Genomic DNA, 16,694 nt, shown 5'->3' with positions numbered 1-16,694 from the left:
CTGGCTGGAAAAATCTAATCCCAGCAAATTCTATAGGGGAAGGACAGACTGCCAGAAGTCACTTTTGGGGCCCTTCATGCTGCTCAATCAGAGCGCTTTGATTCTGCTTTAACTGCCATTATCCGATGCTGTGGAATCCTGAGATTTATAATTTTATTAGGTACTTAGGAGCCTCTGCTAGAGTTCTGTTGTGTGCCCTCAAGCCATTTGTGACTTATGGTGATTGTAAGGTGAATCTGTCCTCACTGAATCATAGAATTGTAGAATTGTAGAGTTGGAAGAGAACACAAGGGCAATCCAGTCCAACCCCCTGCCATGCAGGAACTCTCAATCAAAGCATCCCTGACAGATGGCCATCCAGCCTCTGCTTAAAGACCTCCAAAGAAGGAGACATTTGGTTTTCTTGGCAAGAGTTGTTCAGAGGAGGTTTGCCATTGTTTTCCCCTGAGGCTGAGAGAGTGTGACTTGCCCAAAGTCACCCAGTGGGTTTTGTGGCTGAGCTGGAAATCATACCCTGGTCTCCAGAATCAGAATCCAACTCTCAAACCACTACAACACACTGGATCCTCTACTTCAATCCAAACTACGAATCCCATAATTCCATAAAATACAGCCATGACAGATACAGTGGTATCAAAGTGCTGTAATTGTGTAGTGCAGTCAATATTTAAACTCCTGTAAATAAACAGTTTCTGCTTCTACATGGATCATGATCAAATCTACTTCTCCTATACAGCCAAATGACTGAGGTATTTTTTAAGAAAAGCTATAGCCATCTCCTGTGTCCAATTTTTTGGGGAACAGCAGAATTCAGTTCATTTGTTTCATCCTTAATTTTGGGCCTACTATAGACCTATAACCATTTCAATGTAAGAACTGAGTATCTAGGGTGCAGTACAGACCAGCATAGAATTGCCGGCCCTTTAAACTGCACAGGTGTGCTGCAGCAACCAAATGCCATGATGCAACTGCACAGTAAAATAGAAGCCGCCTAGAGTGCCTCCTTTTTTGTGGCATCAGAAGAGCTGCAACGCTTCCAGCAAGAGATGCATGGGCACTGAGATGCCCACACATCATCCCTACATCCCCCGTGTGGGTGGTGCCGCTCAGTAATGGCACCACCCACACATAGCAGGGCTTGGGAGTGTGCGGTCAGTGCATGCTCTCGAGACCTACTATCACCGCCAGGACATCACGTCCTGGCAGTGTGTACCAGGCCTAAATAATCAATTTTAGTCTCCTCTTTCTCAGAATTTTCAAATGTGTCATTTACAGTATACTATCTTTGAGATAAACCAGGGGGGAAAAATAGAGACATGGATTACAAAGTATTCAGATTGTAAACTGGTGAACAAAAGTTAAGGGTTTATTATTAGAAGATCATCATACTCATTTTCATTTAAAACAAAGTGGACCAAGCATTTGAATTAACAGATAGAGAAGAGGGATTGAAGCTGGATATTGTGTAATATTTTTGGAATTAAATTAGTGAAAATTAAAGAATTGGTTAAGAACAATTTGCCAATGGTATTACATATTACACAGATTGAAAAACAATACATTCTAATCTAATCTTTTCTAATTTACATTGTCTTTTCCTGCAAATATTTCCAAATGCCACAAATTACCTGATTGGTTAAAGAAAATCTGGAAAACATTTTTTTCAATTCAGCTGACATATTTCATAAAGTCTCAGCAAGAGCCAGAAACAAATAAATTAACAGAAAAATTGTGTCTTTCCACAAATTTTGGAGTAATAAGTATCATGGTATAGTTCTACCATTTCATTTTCTCTGCTTTAATTATGATCAGTATTAAGGATTTTGTCCTTTTAACATTTCACTCAGTGGCATAAATCCAGTTGCTAGTTCCATTCAGAGCAGAGCCATCTAATCAGTGGAGTTTACATCAATTTTGACTTGCCAAGTCCCAATGGCTGGATTTAGGCCAATGTAATTTAAGTGAAACATTATTTCCTGGTTTCTCCTCAACCTCTCCAACAACCATTACACCAGGTGACACCGTCCATTATATGACTGTATAATCATAGATCTACAAATAGCTTTTAGGAAACAAGAATACAAGATTGAAGCAATAATACAGTTCAAAGTCAGTCTTTGAACTGAGAATGAATGCCCTTCCGTTCTACCATAGATGGAAAACCCAAATGAATGGCAATAATTGAAGAGCTAGGATTTGGGCTGAAGACTGGCCACCACTTGTTATCTCTAAGACTCTTGAATTCTTGAGGATTGAAGATAATTGAAATAATTCAGAATTTTCAGTCTTAAGCCACAAAGATTTCATTTGTTTCTAGTGTTAATGTTTCCAGGTTAATGCAGATGTAACAGTGACATTTCCTTAAAGAATCAGGAAGGGACTGCAAGATGCTATATTCCATTCCCCATTTCATGGGGATTCTCTTGCCTTAAACATTATCCACTATATCTGGTTGAACACATAGTGGATAACATAGAGTTAACACTAAGCAGAACTTGCTTCAAATCCTACCTGCAAGTGAGCTATGTTTATGGTTTATTATGATTATGGTCACTGTAGGAATAAGAACTACTTCATGAATAATGTCACTTCAGGGATCTCACAATTGTTAAAGTCAGGAGCAAAGAGAGACAATTAATATGTGAGAATGAAACAGACAGAGGGAGTATGTCTGAGCTTGTGGTCCCTTATTCATTTCTCAGAGGTAGGAAGCATTACTTCTTATACTGGTCTTTGGAATACTGGAATTTAGTAACAAACACATAATGGAATACATGACTAATATACAAATATTATTTACCCGTACTAGAATATCTGAGCTTGTGTCCACCTAAACCTGCATCTACATTCTGTATTAAAGTGACTTGTTGATGAACTGCTCAAGTTAGATTATTGGTACTTTGTTTTCATTTAGGCCATAGAGAATGCTTTAAGAAGCTGTTAAACCCACGCACCCCCCCAAAAAACAAAAATTCTTTCCTTTAAAAAACATGAAACCTGAAACATCCCAAACAACATTGCCTCTCTCCACATGAAAACATGAGCTTGATAATTAGAAACAAGCATATAAAATACAAGAAGCTGAAATAGCATAAAAGCCACCCTTTTGTAGCTGGCCCCAATCCAGTACAATCTTGAAAGAAGGGCCAAGGAAGGAGGTTTACAAAATGGTTCCCTACAACACTTGTTATAGAAAATATAACATTGTATCAGTCAATCCAGCAAGAACTTCCAGTACAGTCCCTGCACAAAATGTGCTTGAGTTCACTATTGTTTCCCCACCAATTTGTTGAAAACATCATAGACCTCTGGTTTCTCCTCTGCAAACTGCTCCACTGTGTTTTTTTGCAGCCAGTCAGATGAACGCATTTGCTGTTGCAGAAGGCCAATAAGATCACCCAGATTGGCACTACCACTAGAGACAGGCTCTTGGCGATGAGACACAAAGATCACTTCATCTGTGCTGTCTGCTTTTCCTTCTGAGTCAGACTGGCAGGACTGGGCTTTATTTTCAATCAGGATTTCATGTTCGCATTCTTCTAGAACCTCTCGAATCCTCTGCAGGCCTGGCAGAAAAGGTGGACAGAAGAAAAGTTGATTGGAATGAGTAGCTAAAGTGCCAAAACTGCTGAGAGGGGACAGCATCAAACAAGCCTAACAAACTGTCACAACCCCATAGAAAAGCTGCAGCTAACCACTTTATGGCTTGCCCCACATTCCTGGTCCTACGTGCATATTCCGAAGAATAATGTAAGCCAAAGGTTCTCAACTTTGGGGTGGGGGGAGGAGAAAGATGCTGTATTTCTTTATTAGTCTACATTTGCCATAATTCTCATCATGATTCATCACAGTTGCCTACAAATCAATTGTTTCAGAACTCTTCAGTCCAGTCATATCTATCCTTTACTGTAAAAGTGAACTCCATCAAATTTAATGTGATTTAATCCCTCCTGATTTAATATAACTTCCTGGTACCAAAAATAAAGAAAAAAGTCCTAGAAGGCAGGGAAAAGCAAGTATGTTAAAAATAATGAGAAAACAATGGTATGCTCATCTGTTAACTCTGGTGCTGTACAGACAAGCGGCATGTAGCTGCCACTTTTCACCCTGGACTGGGGCTGCAGCAACCGCATGCCGTGGCCTCCGGAGGGCACAAGAAGCTTTGAAAAGCAGCTTCTTTTTAGCGTCCTGGAAGGGACATCACAGGTGTGATGGCAAGCCATGATGATGCTCCTTCTGTGCTGTGCCATTTAGGTGCTGTGCCACAGTGGCGTCATCATGGTGTGTGCCATGTAAATGGACACATGCCAAATGGCACCATGAGGGCGGGGTCATGGCATCAAGCGTGTGGATGCTATGCCGTGACTCCTTTCACAGGCCAGCGGTTTTCTTTACCAGGCCTCTCTCAGCTAAACACAGCCTATCAGACATGTCTGACTCTTACCTGGGAGCATAGTTACCAAAAAAACAGGGGAGACAGCAAGGGAAGGAAAGTGGAGACTTCATCTGGTACAAAGAACTGCAGTCAGGAGGGATTAAATCACATCAACCGTTTTGATTGTTTTTAATGTTGCTAACGGTTTAATTACTGAAATATTTATATTTTGTATTTTTAGCTATATTGTTTTTGTTTCAATTTATAAGGTGCCTTGAGTTCCCTATGCGGGTGGAGCAGGAAAAGATGATGATGGTGGTGATGGTGATGATGACATTAATATTAAATTACTGTTTTTATCATATAATAAATAAATAATAAATATAATAAATCACTGTTTTTATCAGTGGAAAGTAATAATAATAATAATGAGGAGGAGGAGGAGGAGGAAGAGTGGAGGACTACACCAGAGTGGTTAAGTACCTTTCAGCATCGTTCTCAAAAGAACATACCCTACAAAGCTACTACCAGTCAGTGTTAAGACTGGGCTGGGCAATTACCTGTAGTCTCAGAATTGTACATAACCCTTGGTGTATCTCCCACTATTCAAAGCTTTTAAGTTGTAAGATGTTAGGGAGTGTGGGAGCAATGCTGGTTCCAGGAGGAGCCTTTTTAAAGCACAGTTAATTCCAGTTGACTTCCTGCTTTAAAATGGCTTCTTTTGGGAGTGCAAGGGCATTCTGAGTCTAACTTTAAATAAAATTATTTTTTAATAATTAAAAAATTAAAAAAATAGGGTGGGGAAGGGGTCCCTTGATGACCTAACAAACAATTGGGAGTGGTCTGCATGCTGCCCCTAGACTCCACTTTTTCAAACACTAATATAGAGGATACTGAAATGGATAGCTATATGGGCCAATGGTCCGATGTATCAAGCTATAATACCTGGCAGGTGGGCTACATCTGCCTCATCAGTTCACCAGTGGGAGAAGAATAACACTGACCTAGCTGAAGCCGATCCATCTTGTCAGCAAAGATGATGCGGAACCAGCCAGGCTCACTGCATTCAAAACCTTTCCCATGAGAGAGCAGGACCTTGTTGTCCAAGAAGCGCCTCCAGAGTTGCATTTCTTCTTCAAATGTTCTTCTACGCAGGTACTGGAATCAGTTAACATTAAAGTAAAGAGTCAACAAACATATCATAAGGAGAAGTGATATTCAGATGCTCTTGTCTGCAGGAAGAAACTGAAGACCTATGATCCTCAACATGGTAAGTAGAAAGTGAGATATCAAGCAATAAGCTAAAGGCCTTGCCCATCAAAGATAAGAACAGATTTAATAGAGATAAGGAAAACATTTCCCTGTTTCTGGGAATGTGGCAACATTGGTTTAAATGGGGTTAAAGAAAATGGGAACACTTTCAAATTCTTCCTGTGAACTAAAAAGAAAAAAAAATGTGATTCTTATACATTTTTCTTGATGGTAGTAAAAACAAAATGTGTGTGTGCCTTCAAAACACTTTTAACTAATGGCAACTACATTAATTTCATAGGATTTTCTCAGAAAAATAATATTCAGAGGGGGTTGTCATTGTCTTTCTCTGAAATATAATCTAAGCAACTGGTATGACATGGTGGTCCTCCGTCCAGGTATTACACATGCCTGACCCTGCTTAGCTTCCAAATTAGATGGGATCTGGTGCCTTCACAGTATTTAAGCCTGCCACTTTATCCCTAGGTTGTTTCAAGCAGAGTAGACATAAAGATGTTGCCGTAGACCACATTAGATTGCCTTCCCCAATACTGTCTCCTCTGTCAGACAATGGTTCTCCAGAATCATAAGCAGAGATCTTTCTTATCAGTTGCTATCTGATCCATTTTGGTGGAGAGATCTATGGTTGAAAATGGGACCTACTGCACAGAAAGCATGTGCCTTGTCATTGAAAAGTGGTTCCTTCCCAAAATTTTAGGTACAGTATCCAAATCAAATTATCAACACAAGCAATCCAACTAAAACACTTCACAAACATTAAAATGTAAGTCCCATAAGCAATCCAGCATCCACAGCAATACATATCTGAGGGAGAGAGGGGTGGGCCAATCCCACCAGGCCTCCCCAAAGGAACTGAGCCCTTCCCAGAAGGCTTCTGGCTCCATCCTCCACTCCCTTCCCCTTTTGTGTCATGTCTTCTTAGACTGTAAGCCTGAGGGCAGGGAACCGCCCAATTAAAAGATTGTATGTACAGTGCTGTGTAAATTTACAGCGCTATATAAATAAAGCTTAATAATAATAATAAATAATAATATCTATTCCAGAAAAGCAGTGCATATGAATTACACCACCCAAAAAACTCAACATAACTGCCTCATAAAAGATACCTGAACAAAGTCATTTATATATTTACAGGTAGGATAGGCTCTACAAATTTTTTTTTTAAAATAAATATAATTTTGGAAAATGAATACTCAAACTGAGAAGGGTGTAAATCTTATTTAAATACACACACTCACACTCACACATCGTATATGCTCAACTATAAGTCAACCTCATGTATAAGTTGAGGGCAAGTTTTGGGGAGAAAATTATGGATTTTGATATGACCTGTGGATAAGTCAAGGGTAAAACGTAGGGGCACATAACAAAGGATCTAAACGATGAAGCAAAGAAAAACAATGCAAAAGAACTTACAACATTCCAGCAGGCATAACTGTTTGTGCTCACACTAAAGGCTGGATGGATAAAAAAGTAAAGGAAGTCAGTCCTTCCAGGACAGATAACACTCTTGCCTTTCACCAAAGGATAGTTTCTGTTTTTAATAAGAGTTAAAGTACAATACTTACATTGACCCGTGGATAAGTTGACTAAGGTTTTTTGGGTCAATTTTTAAATTTAAATTTCTAGACTTATACATGAGTATATATAGTATATATCTAGGGCCATGATCCTAAGCTGGCAGAGCATAACTACATAGACAGCAGAGGCAGATAGCTGGAGGGCAGCAGGAAGTCACTTTACCTGGTGGCTTCCCAACACACCTGTGGTCAATCAGCATCTGTTTTGGTCATGTGAGGGCAGAGCTGTGCCCACACAGAGTAAAGTCTGTAAATTGGTCCACTGCACTTTAGGCAAGATACCTATTTCCTTACACAAGCTTTTAAAAAGCACAATCACTGACACAGCCAGGAGTTAAGTTGATGCATAGTCCCAACAGAAATCCAGCCTAAACCTTTATTTCATCCTGAAATCAGAGACCTTTTAAGAACATAAAACTGTAAGAGCCTTGATGGATTAGAGCAAAGGTCTATCTAGTCTAGCATCCAGTTTCCCATTGTGGGCAACCAGATGCCCAAATAAACTTGTACAAATTAATGCAGAAAGACCTCTATCCTGGCTTTCCATTTTCATGTTGATTAAACACACAAGGAGTGGGACAGGGACGTAGCCAAGGGGGGGGGGTTTCTTGGGTTCCGGACCCCCCCTTCCATTAGAAAAATGAATTGTGTGTGCTGCTGCACCACCACACTAAAGCCCCATTATAATGGTGGCACTTAGTCTGGACCCCCCCCCCCCCATTCCTAAAATCCTAGCTACGTCCCTGAGTGGGAATGTGCTTGCCTTCCTCTCCCACTTCCCTCTCTTCCTGTTTCAGCTACTTTCCAAAGGAATGAATTGAAACAGTAGTTTCTTAGTATAGCCATGTATTAATATATTGGACATTACAATAGTTTTGTGTAGGGCCAATGTTACTAAGCACTCAAGATGCAACAGGACTTTTAGTGATTTCAGCAGCACAGAACAACACAGATTCTCACCTGTAAACTCATCTCTTCATTGCTTTACAGTGTGAAGGGATTTTGAAGAAAGATTAGTGATTGGAATGGATGTTCATATCAGATAATAGATACTTATTCCATCACATATGCTCACTGTTATACCTATTGCCAGGATGTCTGTGTTTTGCTTTGACCATTGTTCATAATCTAATGGTCACTATTCATGGTCTTCATTTCACCTATAACCAAGTAAACTGTATACATCCATGAAACCTCATGTCATACTAAAACTATTAATCTTATTGGTGTCACATGATGCTGTGTCATTTGGGAGCCTCTGCTATCTGTGGAAGCTCTCCATCCAATTTCAAACCCTGAAAAGTCAGTGTTCAATATTTTACAGAGAGTATCAATACAGAGCAGTCTTCCTGAACTTGCTTTCCTTGTATAGAAGAATAAAATGCTCGGCCACAAATAAGACTTCCCATCCAGCGAACTCTGCCTATGATGATTTTTATTTAGCTCTTAGTTTTTAATCTTACATTGTTTAATCTTGTTTTAAAGGGGGGGGGGTATTATGTATATATGGATGTATTTTAACCTGTTGTACGCCGCTTTGATTGCCTGGCAAAAAGCGGGATAGAAATAAAAAAAATTATTAATTATTTATAATGAAAGAAAAAAAAAAAGGGGGGGGGGAGCTAACCTGTCACTCCTCTTCCTCAGAATAGCTTACCAGAGCATAGGTCTATAATTGCCTAATTGTTATAATAGCAAAGTGGAAACTTCATGTTCTGATGCAGTATACCCATGACTCAAAGCATGGAAAAGGTATTACTGAGATTAACAATTTCCAGACTCACCCAGCCAAAATTGTTATGGATCTGAATAACAGATTCTGTATGCAAACAACAGATGAGTCCTATTGGGTGTTTATCTTCCTTACAAAAACAATCTGTCTTCCCCTTGTTAAAAAGAATACTGGGCCAGATGGACCCTTGGGTTTGATCCAGAGGATCCAGTCTCCTCTAATGACTACTAACCTTTCGGAAGTCAATCCACACAAAGAGGCCAGCATTGCGATTGAGGAAGGGAACCCCAAGGGTCTTCAGCTCATCTGTCACAAAAGTATGGGCAGCTTTCAGCCTGTCATGATTGGTCCGTAAGAACACCTGGTTGATCCAGTCTAGCCAAGAAAAGAAGACACTTAGGGCAGGATCAAACATGTCCACATACTAACTTGATTTCTTGTTGATTTTGCAGCTAAATGTGTGAAATAACCCCAATGAAAAGCTTATGCTTCAGGCATAGAAATATCAAAGCCAGAATCATCCAGGCCATAGTATTTTCAATTCCTATGCATGGATGTGAAGCTGAACAGTGAAGAAAGCTGACAGGAAGAAAATCAACTCATCTGAAATATAGTGCTGGATGAGAGTTTTATGGATACCATGGACTATGAAAAAGACAAATGAATGGCTTTAAGAGAAAATCAACCCTGAATTCTCACTAGAAGTGAAAATGACTAAAGTGAGGCTATCATACTTTGGACATATCATGAGATGATACAACTCAGTTCATAAGAAAATAATGCTTGGTAAAGTAGAAGTAGCAGAAAAAGGGGGAGACTGCATAGGTGGACTGACTTCAGTCAAGGAGCAGTTTATGAGGAGTGGGTTAGGGAGCTGGGTATGTTTAGCTTGGGGAAGAGAAGGTTAAGAAGTGACAAGGTAGCCATGTTTAAATAGTTGAAGGGATATCATATTGAGGATGGAACAAGTTTATTTTCTGTTGTTCCAGAAAGAAGTACACAAAGCAAACTACAGGAAAAGAGATTCCACCTAAATATTGGGAAGAACTTCCTGACAGTAAATGCTGTTCAGCAGTTGAATATGCTGCCTCAGAGTGTGGTGAAGTCTCTTTCTTTGGAGATTTTTTTAAACAAAAGCTCACTGGCCACCTGTTGGGAGTGCTTTGTGTATTCCAACATGGCAGTGGCTTGGAATGGATGACCTTTCCAACTCTATGATTCTAAAGAAGCCATGGCCCCAAGTTCACAAGACCTGAGGTCAATGGATGACCTGGCCTATTGGAGGTCTCTCATTCATAGGGCTGCCATAAGTCAATGTTGATTTGAAGGCAAATAACAATATCAACAAAGGAAATGGGCACATTCGGCCTGTTTTATCTGATCTGTGACCCATTCCCATATACAGACCATTGCTAGTAACCATCGAATGAGGACTTACTGAACCAGTCTTAGATAAGAAATACATTGAGAATTTCCACCACTATCCACATCGCATGCAGGACATTAGAATAGTTACCTCATCCTACTGCTTTTTCTTATTTTTCCTTTCTCCTTCTCCACCATCAAAGATTTCAATGCTAAAACATCACTCAAAATCTTCCTTGTCTTATTTGTTTATACCACATGTCTGTTCATTACAGTGACATTTATTTGGTTTAGGTGTACACGAAGAGTTGCAATGTGTGAAGACACCCTTTAAAAAGCACGTTTCACACACATTTGACCATCTATCTTCTTCACCCAACTACAATGCAGAGGGATCCTTCCATCCATTCACTGAACACATGGAGAATTAGAGAAAGGCTGCACTTGCTGACCTGCCAACAGTATCAATACAATTGTTGGCAACACACTCATGATATCCACGCATTTGTCAAGAATGTCTGAAAAGTGTCCCTGAGTAGGTACAGCACAGTTACAAATAGTGTTGCAGCCATATATCAAAAACAGACCTTTCATACATTTGAATGAATGCAAAGAAGTTGGAGGTATGGTCTCAAGCACGATCCTGCTTTCCTCCTTATACATTTGTGCATTTGTATTCATATGGACAGGACTTCATAAACAGAATTATTTTATACTTGACTGCATTAGGGTATCTTTTTAAATTTACAGCTCCACTAAATTTTCAGCCATCTTCAATATATATTCTGAGATTAATAGCTTTTAACCTCTTTTGGGTTCTGCATCCCTTTGAGAATCAAATGAACCTATAGACCCTTGTTTATACCGGATGGAAATCAAACAAAATAATACTTTTATTGCAGTCAGCTTAAGGACTCTCTGAAACTCCTCTACAGAATTTCTAAGGTTCCATATAATATAGATTATGAACACTGTTCTGGAAAGCAGCAGTTTCAGCAACGGTCACTTGGAAGAACAAAATACTGAAGGTCTCAAGAATCCTGTATCTCACCTCTGTCTCTGAGCAACTGTGCAAGTTTGTATTGCATAGGTCCACAGATTCCATGGAAGTAACACAAGGAAGCAACAGCACTGATGACATCTTGATTTAGTGTGTACAAGGTTCCAAACCGAATTCCAGAGATAGCAAAATCCTGTCAGTGTGGAGTAGGTCAAATAATTACACCATTATAACATGAGTACATCTTTTTATCCAACCAATATTTTGTTACTCAGTTTCTCACACATGGTCCAGGTCTTTGAGATAATACCACCTGAACTTGAGAAAACAGCACTCACCTTAGTAGTTCCCCACATGACATGGGTTCTCTGTGGATCAGGCAATCTGCAAATAAACGAAATTAAAACAGTAATTTTAGCAACAATTGCAGAGCTTTCTTGATATGAGACCAGCAGTTCAATTCTCCAGATGACATTACATGTTCATTGTGCTGTGTTTTTAAAAATTAAGGCTTCATTCTTAAGAGCCAAACTAGACTTGATGTGCATGGTATAAATACAGAAAAGTACATGTAGTCTAAGGATAGCATCGACAGAGACATTTTTCTTCTCATGTAACAGTCATCACAAAACACTCACTCCAACAGCTATGTCAGCCAGTATGGTTTCATGATTAGAGTATTGAACTGAGATGTGGGAGATTCAGATTCAGGTCCCTACTGAGCCAAGAAAGTAACCAGGAGGCTTTGAGGTAGTCACTCTTTATCAACCTGACCCACATTACAGGACTATTCTGAAGCTAAAAGGAAGAAAGTCATGTACACTGCCTTGAACATACTGAGCGAAAGGTGATGTAAAACAATGATAATTAATATAACATTTGCATTTCAGTGAAAAATGCCATTGAAAATACAAACAGCAGAGTACTTAAAACAAAAAACAGGACCACAGCAGGGAACTCTCCCTCACCCCATCTCCACTGTGCTCAGGCTTCTCTTCTGTTTACATATATGGAAAACCTAATTTGGTTTCTCACCAAATGACCACACACACATGTTTACAGTGACCACACAAACGTTTACAGACTTAATTGTTTTCACACAAGGGTGAGAACAGTTCAGTCCTCGAGATGGGTGCTGAACTCTATCTCCCAGTATTCCTCACCACTGAATATACTGGCTAGGGCTGATGAGATCTCTAGCCCAACAATATCTGGAGGGTTATACAGTTCCCATCCCTGTTCTAAATGTGCTGGGAAGTGCTTGAAACAAATGCCCTCTAAATGCAAAGAAATATCAAGACTAATTGTACAGTGTGCTTCTCCCTTAAAAATTGAAAAAGTTAACACTGATGACAAATGGTGTTAGAAACCCATGCTTTGAAACCCCTGGCTATTCTGGTGAAGAAGCACAGGAAGCATTTTCTTCCCAAATTACAAAGGAATGTATCACACTAGTTCTTACAAAGAAATTGTGTAGTTCCGATTTCTGACATGGGAGGGCCTTGTACATCTCTGAAATCAGTCTTTGCCAGAATGCTGTTAACTTAGTACTATTTTTTTTCACCAAGCTTTACATTATTGACAAGTGTCACTAATAGGTGACTAAAACACTGAAATTGGATTTACCTCTCCATTTCTAGCACACTGTGAAATGTGGCAGAATCATCAAAAACTGACAGCATGTAGATCTCATCCACGATAACATGCAATTCATGCCTAGGACAGAAGATAAAAAGAGAGGGAATTTTTTCAGTAATGGGTAGGGAGATTACTGGGTAGCAGGAATTTGGAGCTGCCTATGAAAATAATTTCCAAATCACAGAGCCAAAAGGAGCCAAAGCATCATATCTACCAGCTACAGTCACTCTCTCCCTGCAGGAAAACCTCAATCAACATCAGGTTTCCCCTATAAATAATTCCTTTTCTCTGACACACACTGATAAAGACAGAAGGCAGCTTTGATCTAATTCTCCCTTCAATAGTTAGTTTTTCCCACAAAGAAAACAAGATAACAATCTATTGGGATGGAAACCAGCAATTCAACCCCACTTTTGCTTCTCTAATTCACCATTCAGACATCTGGAGATTTCCTGTTCCCTTGAATGACCTTCACATTTTACTTTGCTGCCTTTTATATTAAGAACTCTCTCCTTGAATATGTTTGGTGCCACCTTTCAAATCTCTCTCCTGACCTAGGCACAGTGCTCTACTGGTTGTATTTTTAATTAGACAGCTGTTTTCAGAACGTGATTCTGGGGTACTATTTCTGTGGTCCCACAGCGGTTGTGCTATTGCTGTTCACTATGATGTTCACTGTCTATGTAAAATTACTAAATGAGGCAGTGCGTAGGTCTGAGTGCAGGGGTCTGTCATATCCAATGCTAATAGCTGGAATCTATAAAATTAATGAAAACTATTCAACAAGTTATAAAAGGAGTGAGATATATCGGTTGAGCAGGGAGGGCAAAGTGTGATTCTTCAACTGTTACTGAACTCCCATTTTTTACAATTACCTATATTGTTAAGTGCTGGTGGAAGTTGCAACCCTAGCAGGAAAGATCTCTAGATATTTTCTCTGTCCAGGTTGTGAAAATTTAATTTTTTAATTGCATCAGTTCAGCCCAGGATTTCCTCTGCCCCATCCCGGATTCGCCCCTTTTCACTTGCTGCCCCTCACTCCTGGAACCTTCTTCCCCCACAAGCAAGAGCCATCACTTCTTTAACCAGCTTCAAAACGGAGTTGAAAACCATCCTGTTCAGAGAAGCGTTCCCAGGCATTGCATAATTGTCGCTCACTATTTGATGTTCTTGTGGTGCCTGTTTATTGAACCCTTTCCTGTATTGCTATGTACTGTATATGTATTATCCTACTTGAGAGTATGTATTTCCCTGGAAAATGATTAACCATCCATTATGAAGCCTCCCCCTCCCTCCAGTCCATCTGCCTTGGTCCAGGCCTCGGAGGTAGAGAGGAACTGCTGGACCTCTTATCCTTTCCCTCCACCACTCCCTTCTCCTTCTGTGTCATGTCTTTTTAGATTGTAAGCCCGAGGGCAGGGAATCGTCTAACTAAAAGATTGTATGTACAGCGCTGTGTAAATTTACAGCGCTTCATAAATAAAGGTTAATAATAATAATAATAATAATACTAAAATATTCCAATAGAGTGTTAATGTGGTATAGTAGTTTTGAGTGCTGGACTAGAAATCTGACAGACCAGGGTTCAAATTCCTGCTCTACCGCTGAAACCTACTAGTTGACCTTGGACAAGTGACACTCTCTCAGTTTCAGATAAGGTAATGGCAAACCCTCTCTGAACAAACTTTGATAAGAACTGTAATGACAGATTCATCTTAGGGTTGCATTGGTTGAAACAACTTGAAGGTACACAACACACACACACACACTTCAAACAGATTAGGCAACCTAAGGTATTTCGTCTATTTGAGTTTCTGAGATTTTCATACCTTTTGGCAAACTCCAGGAAGCCATGTAACTCTGAGATAGAATAAATGTCCCCCAAAGGATTTTGTGGATTCAAGAGGATTAAACCCTTTACCCTGACACCCTAGAAAAAAAAGATAATCAGAGTCATTAAAAAAAACTATGCACACAATATAATATATCATAATATAACATAATATAATATAGCCTATCAAGAAATCTCATTATCCCGAGAGAGTGGTCTGTATAGAATTTAGCAGCCCTTGGTATTGGAAACAGCTAAGAATCTTGTGGCTTCTTAAAGATCAACACATTCACGTTTGTAGACCACATCCCACACCATCAGACATAAAATAATTTATCCTGCAATGTACATGCTGTATGTGTATTTGTATATATGCAACACACATTGTTAATGGAGTGGTAATTATTATAACAATGAAGTATGTTAAAATGTTCAAGGGAACTCTAACAGTAAGGTTGTGCCAAAGTATGTTTATGAGAAGGAATGCGGGGGAAGGAGGCTGTAAAAGCTCTTTGGCATTTATTAGTTAATTTGGGCTGGACCCAATGTTGCTACCTCTCTTACACTCAATACATTCCAAACACTGTCCCTGTAAAAGTTAGTTGTCCATCAATCCACATTCAAAAAACATGAAACACTACCAAAATCAGCTAGATGATTCCTTGGAAGTGAAATACTTCAAAACTATGTACATCCAAAACTTTTACATCACTCCTAGCAAGATCCTATCAATGAGTACACTCACACTGTTATGTGGAAGTAAACCCAGAAACTGTAAGATTTCTCAAACTCACCTCTGACTGTGCATCCTGCAAGGCCTTCCTGAGCTTATCCACAGTGAGCTGGAATGGACGGGTGCATGTGCCAGTGATCTGAAACATTACCAAACAATACAGTAAATGATTCCCCATGATAGCTTTTCTGAACCAAACAAGAGCTATTGCTATTTCATACAGCAACAAGCCAAGTCATGGCTCAGCTCCCTTCAACTATATATTAACAGGGATAAAAATTTATTGTTAAAACACTTCCAGGTGATATCACAAATAAAACAGCTATTAGCAGAGGATGGAGTTCATCTTTTATCGGGAGTTGGATATTCACTTATGTGTTAATAGGAATACAAAGATGACAAACTGCTAATTCAAAAACAAGCAAAATACTACAAAGGTGTCTGCCAGTAATAATAATTGAGAACAAGGCCAACTCCTGGCACAGTTAGGGTAAAAATCACCCAGCTACAGCCAAAAACAATGTGCATAGCAGAATATAGAAGCAAAACCTCCCAGTTATTGGTATTGGTATACTGACCACTTTTCATACTTATGTTTTCTATATGTTGCTAGCCGCCTTGGGTCCCACTTTTGGAGAAAGGCGGGATAAAAATAAAATTAATAATAATAATAAATCAACTTCAAAATCTACTTCACAGCTCCAAACCTAGTCCACACACAGGAGTCAAACCACACTGCTACTTCAGCCATAACTCTCAACCAACCAAACATTCCAACTATCAATATTTTTTCTGTTGTTTAAAGACATATTACACCAACAAAAGGTTGTCTATACTGCTTTAATGATACACAGAAGGAAATATATCCCACCAACAAAAAAGCAAGAATCAATAATAACAATAATAAGAATAAGAATACATTTTATTTAGATCTCCCGCTTCTCCCTTCGGATCAAAGCGAGATTACAGCAGTAAAAACATCATAAAATACACAGATAATACAAAATACATCAATCAGAAATAAAAAAGGAGGAGTTGTTACAGTATTGCTCACAGTCGTAAGAATCAAGTCATCGTATTCAGATGTTCAAAATCAGATTAGAGGAGATCCGTTGGATAGGCCTGCTGTAAGAGATCCATCTTCAATGCCTCTTGAAGGCTTCTAAAG

At 39.3% G+C, this 16,694-nt stretch overlaps 1 protein-coding gene across 2 annotated transcripts in view; it reads right to left on the bottom strand.

Moving 5' to 3' along the window:
- Window positions 1-1,366: 1,366 nt before the first annotated feature.
- The window catches only part of LOC149314611 (1-aminocyclopropane-1-carboxylate synthase-like protein 1), a 33,149-nt gene continuing 17,821 nt past the window's right edge, over window positions 1,367-16,694 (bottom strand). For both annotated transcript variants that reach the window (XM_089521482.1, XM_089521483.1), the window contains exons 8-15: window positions 15,588-15,665; window positions 14,792-14,892; window positions 12,951-13,040; window positions 11,663-11,708; window positions 11,376-11,517; window positions 9,192-9,334; window positions 5,380-5,533; window positions 1,367-3,566 (exon numbers count right to left, since the gene is read on the bottom strand). In XM_089521482.1, the coding sequence (XP_089377608.1) occupies window positions 3,268-3,566; window positions 5,380-5,533; window positions 9,192-9,334; window positions 11,376-11,517; window positions 11,663-11,708; window positions 12,951-13,040; window positions 14,792-14,892; window positions 15,588-15,665 (1,053 nt within the window). In that variant the 3' untranslated portion in view covers window positions 1,367-3,267. The remainder of the gene's footprint in view (window positions 3,567-5,379; window positions 5,534-9,191; window positions 9,335-11,375; window positions 11,518-11,662; window positions 11,709-12,950; window positions 13,041-14,791; window positions 14,893-15,587; window positions 15,666-16,694) is intronic.

Source organism: Sceloporus occidentalis, unplaced genomic scaffold (assembly GCF_023333645.1).
Source record: "Sceloporus occidentalis isolate IW3139 unplaced genomic scaffold, rSceOcc1.0.p SCAF_4, whole genome shotgun sequence".
Classification (NCBI taxonomy): Eukaryota; Metazoa; Chordata; class Lepidosauria; order Squamata; family Phrynosomatidae; genus Sceloporus; species Sceloporus occidentalis.
The sequence above is the reverse complement of the archived record's forward strand: the minus strand, read 5'-3'. Positions and strand labels throughout refer to the sequence as shown.